We start from the raw sequence: 13,945 nt of genomic DNA on the forward strand, positions 1-13,945 counted from the left end.
TTAACTCTGTCCCAGCGAAACCAGGACAGTATTTAACTAATTAGTCAAGCAGTAAATAAAAGCTAAACTGTGTTCCAACCAGCTTCCTGAACACAGTCAGGATGCTGTGGTACTTACCTTAGTTTCTGTAGCTTACCCTACACCTCATTAACAAGAACATGGTTTGGAAGAGATATTGAATAAAAGTATTTATTTTAACATGTTTACAGAGCCACACATCCAAAGTTCTCACCAAATCTGTGAGCAAATTATCTTTTTATCTACAGCTGTAAAAAATTTATTTACTTGCACTACGAAATAAAGCAGGTCTGATGTCAAGTGACCTTTACTCAGATCAGTATTCTTGCTTCGTTACTATAAAAGTCTGAAGATGTAAATTGTTTCCAGGAGCTGATTTGCATATTAAATAATCAAAGGGAATTTTTTTCCAAGAAGAAATCCATATTACTAAGCTGTTGCTAGTTACAATAAAATATGAAATGGCATAGAGACGCTCTTAAAGTGCGTTACTGCATCTAAATAAATAGCAGCATGTATGCCTCTTCAAAACAGAGGACAAGGAAGGGAGAGTGACCACAACAGAAGTATTTTGTACTATAAAAAGCTGGAGGAAAAAAAAATATGCAAGGCAAAAAGCCTTGTGTCATCAGTCTATAAAGATACAGCTTAATAACAAGGGCTCCATACATACGAGACAAATATGTTCTTCAGAAGTCCACGCTAGCAGAACCTCTCTACATCTACTGAAAATATACACAGCCACACATGTGTGTCTTTGGGATCCAAAAAAAACCCCCAAACCAAAGTATCTCCCACTGAACCATTGCTGAGCACAGGCCAGTATAAAAATATCACAGGCCTGTAGCGATAATAAAGCGGTTTATCATCAAGTTTATCACGGGCAGCAGATATGACATCAGCCTGATAAAATCAAGAGGATTCCAAGGCAGCAGGATGTTAAGCTCATGGTTTTCTTCGCCTAAAAAGACAAGAAAAGAAATAAAAAGAAAATAAAAAAGCCACAAAACTTTCAGGTTTTACACAGCAGCACTTTTCCTTCACAGGAGTCAACGCCGTCCTTACCTATCCTGCTGTACACACGTCTGTCTTACTCTTCTTATTAAGAAATGCTACAATTAACACAAAAAAACCTAAAGAGCTTATTTATCAAGGAACAGTTGGACTCTGCTTTCTTTTATAAACAGCCATGAGCTTAAAGCAAAGCTTTATTGCAGTTATTTAATAAGTTTAAATAAATACAAGCTCCAATGCACAGGCAAATGAAAGGATTGACTGCAATATCACGAGGCTGTAGCTAGGCTGTAAGGAGAAGCAGTCACCCTGAGCAGGTCCCAGTTTCTAATAAAAGATGTAATAAAGTGTATGAAAGGCACAGATTTGTCTGAAAAGGGGAATAATGATTTCAGATACACTCCAAAATACCCTTCCACCATAGCTCTAAACTTTCTGGATTCCAAATGCAGTAAGTTTAGTTGATTTTGGTTTCACAGAAACCTCTTTACCTCTCCAGCCCTTTCTCCAGCCTGCAAATGTCTTGCAAAAGTGCAAATTTTCTTCCCCTGAGCTGCCCAGGTGACTCCACAGCCCTGCCAGCACCTATCTGCAAGAGGCCAAATCTGGGTATTGAATCTGTTCTGCAACACCTAGTTTAACAAAACTACCTTGTTTTGTTAGACATGGGAGCTCAAGTGTTGGGCACCAGCCTTACAAACTGCCAGAGCAGTTTCAGGGGAGACCTTGTGGCTCTGTCCAAGTCCCTTGGAGGAGGGTGGAGAGAGGTGGGGGTGGGTCTGTTCAACCAAGGCCCAAGGGACAGGACAAGAGGAAATGGGCTCCAGTTGTGCCCAGGGCAGTTGAGATGGGATGTGAGGAAGAATTTCTTTGCTGAAAGGGTTCTGAGGCATTGGAAGGGGTTGCCCAGGGCAGTGGTGGAGTCCCCATCCCTGGAGGGATTGAAGAGTCGTGTAGACATAGTGCTGAGGGACATGGGTTAGTCATAGGGGACTTGTCAGTGTTGGGTTCATGGTTGGACTCGATGAGCTTAAAGGGCTTTTCCAATCCAGGCCATTTTGGGTGATTCTACAATCATTTGGACTTTCTGCTAGAAATTGGGACTTCTGACTTTGGTAGCTTGTGTTTATGTGTGCAACTACCATTGATCCCACCACGTTAGAGTATGACAGGACAGCCCTGAAGAATTCAGGCTGTTATCTATGCATTTGAAAAAGAGGAAAGTTTCTTTTAGTGTGACTAGAGCCTGTGCTTCCTTGGCAGTTGTCTTGACATCCACAGCAGCCAGGAGCTGGAATATTAGCTATGTTCAAGTACACCATTAGGTATATCCCACAGCTGCCTCAGTTTCCTCCTTCCTAAACCATACTGAAATGAATAGCGAGGTCTTTGTAACCTTAATTTAAGTTTACCTAAAGATACAAAAATGAATCTATTTTACTACATCAGCATCTGATAAAGGCTAGAAGGGTGGAAAAGGAGGGATACAGCTCAGTACCTTGTCACTGCCATCCCTAACCCTGTTCCAGGCATCCTACAGTCAAGATAGCACAGAAATGAAACCTGATGTTCTGCTCACTGCACTGAATGCGAGTTCTACCCAGAAGATGAGTTAATAATTCTGCTCAGAGTCTCCTACAGATCTGTCCTGTCACCAGTTCCCAACACTGGATGAGCCTGATTATCTTACACTATTTAAGAGGCATGCAGTCCAAGCAGGAAGGGTAGCAAGGTCAATGGGAGGGTAAAAGTTATCTCACTTTAGATGTTATCAGGAAAGAAAATGTAACATCCCAACTACAAAGGGGAGCTGCACTTACTTGGGCTGAGCATGATGCTGATATCCAGGTCCAAGAGCTGATCCTGCCCTCATCTCCACTGCCACAGAACACTGAGAAGACACAGGAAATCAGTCTCTACTGCTAAAACCCCGACCCAGCTATCAGCACAACCCCAAATTGTCATCCAGATGAAGCATGAGATACCCCCTTCCTTCCTTTTTAGCTTACTCTGGTTTCTACATCAGTCCATTCAGAGTCTGCAGCATCCTCGGGTGGGTCAGGATGGGAAGGGGATGATCTTCGCTTTCGGCTGGAAGAGGAGTATGTGGAGAAGAAAAAAAAAAGTTACAAGTGTGATATATTTTGACAGATTCTCACCCACAAGAATACATTTTATACTTTCTAAAGAAATACCTTGCTCTCAGCTTTTAGACCAAGCCTAACAGCAGCTACAGTATCTATAAGCCTCCCTGAGTTACTTTTATATGATTTCAAGTTAAATCTTGAAACAACAACTTTCTGTTTGCTATTTTGGACCTGATGCACTGCACACACACACACACACACACACACACTAGTGGAATGAAGCATCTCCAGCAGCATCAGAACCTAAAATGAAAACCACAACTCACCCAGTTGGAGATTCTTGCTTCAGAGTCTCTATCTCTGTGAACTGCACAGCCTGTCCACCACCCCTGGTTTTGAAAACATCACCCTGAAAACCAAAAGCAGTTAACAAGGAACAGTCACTAGGACAGTAGGATGGTTATGGTGACAGTTTTCACATGAAACCTGAAGTGCTTACAACTGTAGTTTCCTTGCAGTGTAGTAGCCAGCAAGCATCTGTGCACAAATACACTCTCCCTCATTCTATCTCTTCTCTTCCTGTGCACAGGATAATGGAGTGAACACCATCTACATAGAGCAGTCACTATGAAATATCACTGGAACCTACAAGGTTATCTCACAGGAGCAAGAGTTATTTTAAAACTCAAAAGAAAAAAAAGACAATATTGAAAGGACTGTAACTGTAGGAAAAAGGAACCAAAAACTTCTTGCCACAAATTACAAAGAGCTCTCAATTTGCCTTAGGTAGATACAGTCAAGTGTTTTGGGACATAAAACATTGCAAGTGTTCAAAGCTTTGGCTGTCTCACCAATTTGCTTGTCAGTTGACTACAAGAAATTATGTCCTGGAGCGTATGAGCATCCATCACTGCAGTGAGCTTACTCATACCCATAGTGGAAATCAAATAACATCCCTCCAACAAGACTGACTCCATAAGATCAGCTGCAGCCTCAAGTCTAATAAACTTTCACTACAAATGGATTATTACATTTTACTAGAAGGAAAAACAAAAAAAACAAACAAAACCAAACTTAATTACTTTCAAGGAAAACGGTGACTGAGATGAAGCAGCTTGTAACGGTTTCTATGAAGTAATGACAAAGTTCAAGTGTTTTCACATTCTGAATCCGAAAGCCCTTGAATTTTCACATTCTGAATCCGAAAGCCCTTGAATTTTCACATTCTAAACCCAAAATCCCTTGAATCTTCACATTCTAAATCTGAAGTCCCTTGAATCTTCACATTCTAAATCTGAAGTCCCTTGAATCTTCACATTCTAAACCCAAAAGCCCTTGAATCTTCACATTCTAAACCCAAAAGCCCTTGAATCTTCACATTCTAAACCCAAAATCCCTTGAATCTTCACATTCTAAACCCAAAATCCCTTGAATCTTCACATTCTAAATCTGAAGTCCCTTGAATCTTCACATTCTAAACCCAAAAGCCCTTGAATCTTCACATTCTAAACCCAAAAGCCCTTGAATCTTCACATTCTAAACCCAAAATCCCTTGAATCTTCACATTCAAAACCCAAAATCCCTTGAATTTTCACATTCAAAATCCAAAATCCCTTGAATCTTCACATTCTAAACCCAAAATCCCTTGAATCCAACTGCACAAAACTTTAAAATCCAATCTCAAACACGCCCTTTCACAAGCCTGCAAGCACAAACACATTCCCAAGAAACAGGTTTGGACGGGGTTATCACAAATCCACGACGAAGGCTTTTGCTTTACCTTAATTAGTTTGGTTTCAATCTCCCCATCAGAGGCTAGCTCCTGGTGCGTCAGCATATACTTGTCACACTTAGCTAGTGCCTTTTCGCTCGCAGCCGCCACCGTGATGGCATGAGGGACCTGTGGCTGCATGACTGTTTCAGTGGGCAGATTAGAAGGTGGTTTATGATCTACCCATCTCTCCCCAGCTGAGCGCGAGCGTCTGTGTCTGAGGCGAACTGGAGGTGCGTTCTGATCAGAGTGGAAGAGAATCAGAAGAAATCAGCACACAGGAAATCTCTCTCTGGGAGGATATCATTAGCTGAAGTGAACTTTGCAGGTCTGGTTAAGATGTGTTCGTATGAAGATCAAAGCTTTGTTCCTAAAGTGCTTTCAGAGTGTGTCCTGAAAGGCACCGTCACCAAGAGCCTTGCATGACATTATTAACAGATTATTTCTCTGCCAATTCCTGCTTCTTGTAGGCTTTACTTAAGTGTCATCCAATCTGTTGCATTCCATATCTAGTAAGTTTTTTCCTCAAGGAAGAACATCTTTACGTTTGGTAATGCTCTTCCCTCAGTTTCCAAATCAAAATGGATGGCTATGAACATATTAACCAACCAGAAAAAGACATTTATGTTTCTGTGGATTCAAATGTATTTTTGAGGTAGCAAAGCAAGCAGATTTGAGTATGGATTTCCAACACCTCTAAAGGATGCAAGACCTCGTAACACTTCTGAGTAAACAGAGCAGAGAAAGCATCCCTGTCCTAGTGCTGTTGTTTCTGAACTCAGCTGTTGGAAATCCATGAGAAATGATTGAAGTTCATGTATTTTTATTTTATGAACATAGCTGTCAGTTGCTCAGGGAAATCAGAAAACAAAATAAATCTGGAAGCTTGTTTAAAAACCTGTGTGCTTTCAAGATCTTTGAATAGGCTTTTGGAAGAGTATTTGCAGACTCTCTCTGTTCTATTTCCATACTAGTTTTAGAGACCTCTGAATCATGGTGAGGTTACACAACCCAAACCTATGAATGCAAATTATATCCACTGTATTTTCTGGTTATCAGCTTCAATTAGGATTTCTTTGACCAACAGAAATAAGATTGGCTGTACCCTTTAGAGATAAACCTCTTACAAGTCTAAAGCAGCTCTTAAAAATTAAACTTCTATAGGGAAAATGTAGCTTTCAACAAAAACCTTCCATTAAAAAAAATAATTTCAATATTCCTTCCCCTTTTAGTGGGCAAGTACTTATTTCTGTTGATGTTTTTTTGAAGCAATCCTGCCAACATGCCTTAGAAGTTATGTTTGGTAACTACTGGTCACATTTTACTGTGGCAGAGATTGTATCACTTACTCTGCTGACAGTGGTTAATTAGTTAATTGGAATAGCATTTGCTTAAAAGCATGTCCCTTACTTCAAAGAGCTGGCAAGTAACAGAAATTTTGAGAACACTATAAAAAAATGTATCTTATGATAAACTTTCCTTCTCTCAAGAAGCTCTTTTTAGGAGGGGTTGTAGAATTCTCTTCTATTTTCCTGAGCCACTGTGACAGTGCTATAACGTGACAGACACCACTGATACAAACATTTGCATCATCAGTTTAATGAGGAAAAAAAGCTTCCCACCTGTAAGCAAAGCCCCCAGTTTTAACAGAGATGTGAAAATTAGGGTAGGCTATTCTAAGAGAGTTAAAATCAACAGTGACAGAAGCGAGATGTTTGTCCAAGCGTTATTTCCAGCAGACACGTGCAGATGTGGCTCATGAGAGCACCTTTTAAGCTGCCCAAACAGACTATGGTAAATTGGAGGTTGCAAGATAGATTTGAGGAGACAGACACAAGTTAAAACACGAGGACATTCACAGCTAGAGAAAAAGTCTAGCTAGTGAGGAGTTCCTTACAAGAGCTATCTATGCACTAGCAAGAAATACACACAGTGCTTTTAAGGAGCTTTTAAACATCAAGTTAAGAAAAATAGAAGGAGTAGTGAGATTCAACTTGGTAACAGTACTGTTCTACAAGAAATACATGTAGGGGGAAATCCCCATCTGTGTTAGGTGTGCTCAATGTAGGAGAGCAGTTGTACCAAGCTTTTGAGCCAGACTAAGCAACACTACATTTAGCTTTTGACAGGAGCAGCACTAACCCTGCAGCATTGATCCTCTTCTATGTCTAGCTCATCTCTACACCTGGGAACCTCAATGATTCCAGTCCAGCACTTCCCTCGCCTTCTGTCTGAGGTGTTATAGTCTCTATTTTGTTCTGGTTCTTGTTGTCTACTCCTTGTATTAGAAGTGCCACTGGTAGGCTTGTGCGAAGGGGTTTTCTGCTCCCATTCCATAACACAGGATGCCACAGAAATGCTGCTACATGAATTAGAACGTCTGTGCACCTGCGGGTTGCTCACGAGCCGCTGGCTGTTAGGGACTTGAGTAATAAAGTTACTAGAAGGCTAAAGAGAATGGGAAAGAAGTTAGTGAACATACAGAACTGTCAACTTATCAAGGCAATAAAACAATGAATACTGACAACGTGCAGAGTGACAATTCAGCTATTCAAGCTTATTGTGTCGCAGTGACAGCATTAAGAATCAGGTATTCTTCCAATACTTAGTAGCATTAGCAGGTAGGAGCACAAATAAAGAGCACAGATAAATACAACAGGAGATGAAGAATTCAAAGCAGATTTAAGTTATCCAAATTCTGTGCTTGGGAACTATTCACTAGCCACTAAACAGAAGTGACCCGCACTTTAGTTCATTCTTATAAATATGCTTTTCCCCCTATATCAAGAAGTGTTTTAAAGGCAACTTACAGGTACTGGTGAAGGAGACACTGATCTCTGAACAGGCTTCTCTCTGTCCCTCTCCCTCGAAGGCCTCTCTGGCTTTTCATTTTTTGGTTCAGTGACAATGGCCTTCAGTTGCTTCAGTTTTTCATCTTTGACCCAAAGTTTGTTCTGCATTTCCAGCTGTTTTGCAGCTACACGAACAGAGACAAGTGAAGAAAACCATGCGGTACCTCACACAAAAGCACAAGTAAAGATGGGGAAAGTTTGAAGGGAATTGCATATTCCACATGGAATGAAGTTCTTCCCCACTGAGATACAAGTTATCAGAAATAATGGCATATCAAGCTAAAGAAAGACTTTCCAGATTATAAAGCAGTACTATGTTTAATGCCATCATAATTTTGCTTCCTAAATTATGACAAATGGGAGCATGTCTAACTATAGTTCTATCAATGCTCCTGAAGTACTCAATGCTCTGAGGGTGGTCAGACACTGGAACAGGTTGCCCAAGGAAGTTGTGGCTGGTCCCCCCCCGGAGGGGTGAAGGGCAGGGTGGGTGGGGGTCTAGTGGAAGGTGTCCCTGCTGCTGGCAGGGGGGTTGGGACTGGGTGAGCTTTAAGGTCTCTTCCAATCCAAACCATTCTATGATTCTGTGAAGTAGTAAACAGTCCTGCAGTAGTAAAAATTAATCCCTCAGGTTTTCTTTCCTTATTGTTTGTCAAGTGCATATCTGAGCAAGGGTTTACATGAGGATAAAGGGGAAACCTTGACATGAGGCTCCTACTGACAATTGACAGAAGAGAATCACTCCTTAGAGTGCCACAAACCCAAAAGAACAAATTGTAGATATTGAAATGCAGTGACACAGCATTTACGAGGGCTGCTCCAGCTGCATCAAAAGTCCTTGAGGAATTTATAGTATCATAGTATATTTATAAAAGTTAAAAATTTCTGTTCAAGTTCATAATTAAAAGCCAAAATACATCTCCATTCCTAATGCTACTACTATATAAAAAAACCTCACAAAACCAAGCTGCCCAGCTGCCCCCAGCATCACCTGGTTACACATCTCTAACAGGTCTGGCAGTGTACTTACACACTCCTTCTCCCATTTCACGGTTGTTTCTGCCACCATGCCTTGCAATCGTGCCTCCAACCTCCGCTTGTCAGAAGCCTGACGTTGCAATTTCTGGCTCTTGCTTTCCAGTTCTTGCTGAAGGTGACGCTTGTCTTCTTCATAAATTGTTGCAGTTTTTTCTAAAATCTCAATCTGGAGGAAGAGAGGAAGGATTTGGTTATTGCTTCTTAGAAGCACAACTGTCTGAGCCCAGAATTATTAGTGATATTTGACTGTTAACATATACTAGATTATATTAGCTGTTGTACAAATAAACCCAGATAAACAGTCCACTTCTCAAAAAGTTTCAGAGTTTTTACAACTTTTTTACAAGTTGCCCATCTTAACCTATTAAGAAATAGGTTATTTCTTAATATTAAGAATCTCACCTCATAAGAAAGTCAAAAAGCTAAAAGTGTGCAGTAAAGTTCCCCACAAAATACTTTTAATCTTGTTTCTAACAACCATTTTGCAAGCAACTTCTGCTATCAAGGAGCTTGCCAAATGGTACAGAGAAGATGCACTGTGTGCTTAGCTTTAGACAATGAAGAAAACCTGACCTTGTATTCCAGAGTTTTAATTTTCTTCTCTAGGCGTTCTAGCTCCGTTTTCTGTCCTGCTATTGTTTTCTCTTTTTCAGAGAGTTTTCCTTGAATATAGTTTTCCTTGGATACAATGCTGGAGTCAAATTCTTTCAGCGCGGTTTTAAACGCAAGCACTGCAAGAGAATCAATATATTTTATCTTTTCACTATATCTCCATAATATCAAAAGCAGTCCTACTTTTCTCCTACCAATTTAACACTACCAGCAATTTCATTACCTCAAAAAGGTTTTTTAAGTGATCAATCTAGACAAGATCCTTTCATGTTGGTATAGAAGAGACCCCTCGAGTAGCAATAAGGGCACCAAAGATCTATCTCCACACTGATGTTCACGTTCTTACCATTTTTGGCAAACTCCTCTGACAACATTTGTCGTAGTTTATGGCGTTTTTCCAGGACTTCAATAAGCTTTGGAAGTGTTTGATCATCATCAACATCCAATAGCTCACATGAAGGCAAGGGAGGAAAGTTCTGCAAAAACATTTCTGAAACAGATTGCTCTTCTGTTTCTGTAAGATTTAAAGCCAAGAAAGTCTGTCAGCAAGTTAGAGAACAGGAAAATGCCATTTGACGATGCACAGCCACAGATCATTCATTTCACAGTCACATGAAGCAGACAGAATAATTAATGAGAACTAGAAGTTTTCAGAAGACATGACAGTGTTGAGAAGCGATTAAATGTGACATTCTCGATTCACTGCTTTATAATACCTCCAGGCAACTCTTGATTTCTAAAGCAGGCCCTAAGCGTACAAAACCATCAAAGTATCATCCTCAGCACAATTTCCTTTCAGGAGCTGAAATAATGGGAATCACAAATTCAACTCATCACCAATAACAAAGAAATTACTTTGAGACTTACACAGTAGCTGGGTTTATACTACAAGCAGTAAGGCAGTATGAAAAGAGAGGTAGTTATTGCAGAGAAGGCTCACAACTAACAGTTAAGTGGAGTTCCTTTTGCACTTTCAAAGCTCAAATAATCGGTTTTAAAATAGCCTTCAGCTCCTAACAGAAAAAAATTGTGCTGTAATCATCTCACTTTCTAGCATTTACCTCCATTTATGGGACCACCCCTCATCTCCAGTTTCCTTGAGAGCTCCTCTCGGAAGGCCTGATTCCTAAAGCGCCGTCCTGGCGTTAAGCCACAGAGGGGTCTGTCAACGGGTCTCGCAACTTCAACTTCCTGCGTCATTTCTGCAAAGCGCATGACTTGCTACAAAAGAGTAAAAGCAAGTGTAACAACAAAGCAAACCACAAATAGTCCGAGGGAAGTTTGAAAGTGACACCTTAGGTCAATAAAAGCATTAGAGGAGACGTTATCCAAGCTATAATCTCAGGTAGTTCACAGCTAGATAGCTTGTGATTCTGAAGCGGAGCATCCACAAACCTTCCCAGTAACATCTCAGGCCCCAAGGAATCATGAAACCAACTGCACAGATAGCTCAATTTTTTGTAAGTACTATCAGAGTAGGGATTGAGCACCTAAATACTTCTCTTTGGACTTCTGTAAATAAGCCTTTCCTGTTTCACAAGCAAGTAGTTGTAATTTTGAAGAGGAAAAATAAGACTTGGAGGGCACATTTACCCTACAATATTATATTTGATTACCTGAAGTGCCCAAGCAAGAAATAATTCCTCTCATCTATTAAAGTACAAGAATTCTGTGACACATTAAAAAAAAAGAGTAGGAGGGAATGAGATAAGATCTGCAAGGAAGTTACCAAGCTTTCCTCGTAGTCCTCAGCTTTAGGATTAACACACACAATCATACGCACTTTTCCTTCACCATCAAAATAGTTCTTGAAGAGATGAGTCAGTTTGGAATCTCTGTATGGAACCATCTGAAAATAAAGCACATGGAAGATATAGTCAGCTCTCATTACACCAGGTCTTTATCAAATCAAAATATAATTAGATAACGGGTTACGTACTTTATTTGTTCCATTCATCTGGTTTTCTCGTAGAACTTCAATACATGTTCTTAATGTCATCAGTGACTGATTAATATTACCTTAAAATAAAAAACAAACCCAAAAACCTCTGTAAGCAGCCATTTGGATCGTATTGTCAAATTATTTAGGAGTTTACTTATGAATAAATTGCCTGGACTTCAGTTATAATTAGAGCAGTTATCTGTAACAAATAACTGAAGTACCAGAATAAGTGCTACTAAAAACTTCTGGTTTCCAAACTAGAGGATTTAAGGTCATCAAATCAGACAACTGAACATCATAACAGAACACTTCAATCCCTCCTATGATGTCTTTACTAGGGAAACAAGACTAATATGAGGATGTACCTGAAGGGGGCCTACAAGAAAGCTGGGGAGGGACTTTTCATAAGTGCAGTTAATGACAAAACAAGGGGAAATGGGTTTAAGCTGAAAGAGGGGAGGTTTAGATTAGATATTAGGAAGAAGTTCTTCACTGTGAGGGTGGTCAGACACTGGAACAGGTTGCCCAAGGAAGTTGTGGATGCCCCCTCCCTGGAAGTGTTGAAGGCCAGGTTGAATGAGGCTTTGAGAAACCTGGTCTAGTGGAAGGTGTCCCTGCTGATGGCAGGGGGGTTGGAACTAGATCATCTTTAAGGTCCCTTCCAACCCAAACCATTCTATGATTCTGTGATTCTATGTATTAGTACATAAAATTAAGAAGGTGGTACACACCTGCTTCTCGCAGCCTGTTCCCTTCAGCTTTTGTTCTGTTTGTTCTTTCACTTCCAGCCAGATCAACTAAAGAGAGTTGGCTTAACGTGATCTGTTCTTTCTCCTGGTACAGAAAATAAACTGTTAGGCTAATGATTAGCTCTATATTCCTTCTAACAAGGGTGGAAGGGGAACACTCCACCCACCTCAAAACAGCATGCACACTTAAAAGTATGTGTGTTACAGCTTTAGATGGGCTGAGGGTGTTTTTATAGCCCTCAATGCAAGAAGTTGTGCATTAAAAAGACTAGCAGATCCCTTCTGTCTTGGGCCACGAGATAGATCTGATAGATCTAACAACTGCACTTGCTCAAATCCTCCAAGTTTTAGATTCTCAACAGTTTTTGCTCAAAAGAAGCAGAGGTAAAGAACGAAGGAATAAGCCTCTTCACACTCCATTTTAACGCTCTCCTTCCATTAGAAAAAGAACTCTAATTGTGTCAAAGACTCAAAATTTAATTACTTTTATTTCCCTCAAAATAAAATGGCTAATGAGCAAGATGCATTCGCTGGAGACACACTGTTTGGTAGGCCACGCTGCAAGGTTCACCACCTATTCTAACCTACAGATACATACATACACTCACACAGTTCTCCTCTCCTGCCCCAAATTCACCTGTAGCACGTTATCTCCATCTGCATCCAAGGGTGCCTGAGCCAACTTTATTATAAAAACACTGTGAGAGCGACTAGATTCTCGATTCAGCTGAGTGTTTGCAATACGCCTCTTCTTCTGACCTGTTTGTGTAAGAAGAACAAAAAAAAACAATCCCTCCAAAAACCTGGTTTATTTAACAGCCAGTTAAATAACAACAGCAAAGCCAGTTGTGTTTTCAGCCTGATAGTACAAAGGATTAGACAGGTTAAATTATACTGAATTTAACTAATTATATTCTAAGATTTACCTCTCCAAAACACTTCAAAAGCTTCTTCTGTAGATTTCACCTCTACTTCCGTGCATCCTGTCACATACATGTTGTGATTCTGGTCCTCACGAAGGATTTTAGATTGTGGAGGTCTTAAGGACAAGGGAAGAAATAAAAACAAACAAAAAACCCCCATAAAATTGACTGAATTTTTATACACAATACATTGTGTTATGAATTTTTTCTTTTGTTTAAGTACAAAATTCAGACTGAATATGTCAATTATCCATACAGCAGATGGAAGAGGAAGAACGAGTACACGGACACACATTCAGCTAAGATTAGTTACACTCCAGCTACTGCTTTAATTTAGAAGCTACGTTTAATTGCAATTCTTACTGGAAATCATGGGTTTGGAAGGCAGCTATTGTTTTTCTGCATGCATACAGAAGCAAGATGGCTTCAACAGCGTTTTATATTGGCTAGTAAAGCAAGAAGAGATAGGGAGTCAGGCCAAGTTTATTTTCTGCTTCTACTAAAAGAAAAATGTGCTTTTCAATATTGGGAATAATATGCTTATGCACATACATAAAGTCACCATTTCTCACTGGAGTGTTGCAACTGTTCCACCTACCAAGAAAACAGGGTTAAAAGAACAATATTAAGTCATTCAGCTTGTGTCCAAAATCTTTTTCTATATAATACCCTGTAGCTTCCATAAGTAGAAATAATCCAAGATTCTTCATAGGCTGATTTTTGGACATAAGCACAACACTAAACCAAATAGTTTGATTCTTTAAAAAGCATTCACATTCAAACCTTTTTCAAATCAGTACCCTGGAGACAGCTCTTGATTTTCAGAGTAATGGCTTGTTTTGGTCTAGTTAGTCTTTGTAAATCAGCCAACTCTTTAATTAACACATGTACCAATGGAGAGACCTAGGGTTTTCTTTAACAGATTTAGAATTTAAAATA

The 13,945-nt window shown here is 39.9% G+C and overlaps 1 protein-coding gene across 1 annotated transcript; it reads right to left on the bottom strand.

The window, feature by feature from the left end:
- Positions 1-2,852: 2,852 nt before the first annotated feature.
- Positions 2,853-13,600, bottom strand: KIF23 (kinesin family member 23; the record flags this gene model as incomplete). The annotated part of the gene is made up of 15 exons (XM_010171701.1): positions 2,853-2,923; positions 3,042-3,123; positions 3,446-3,528; positions 4,900-5,130; positions 7,701-7,906; positions 8,775-8,946; positions 9,354-9,511; positions 9,739-9,906; positions 10,454-10,613; positions 11,122-11,241; positions 11,332-11,411; positions 12,066-12,168; positions 12,721-12,842; positions 13,010-13,122; positions 13,559-13,600. Coding segments are annotated over 15 exons (1,911 nt in total), but the record flags the coding sequence as incomplete, so codon positions are not given.
- Between the last annotated feature and the right edge of the window lie 345 nt (positions 13,601-13,945).

The sequence above is a fragment of the Antrostomus carolinensis genome, unplaced genomic scaffold (genome assembly GCF_000700745.2).
Source record: "Antrostomus carolinensis isolate BGI_N321 unplaced genomic scaffold, ASM70074v2 scaffold15877, whole genome shotgun sequence".
Taxonomy (NCBI): domain Eukaryota; kingdom Metazoa; phylum Chordata; class Aves; order Caprimulgiformes; family Caprimulgidae; genus Antrostomus; species Antrostomus carolinensis.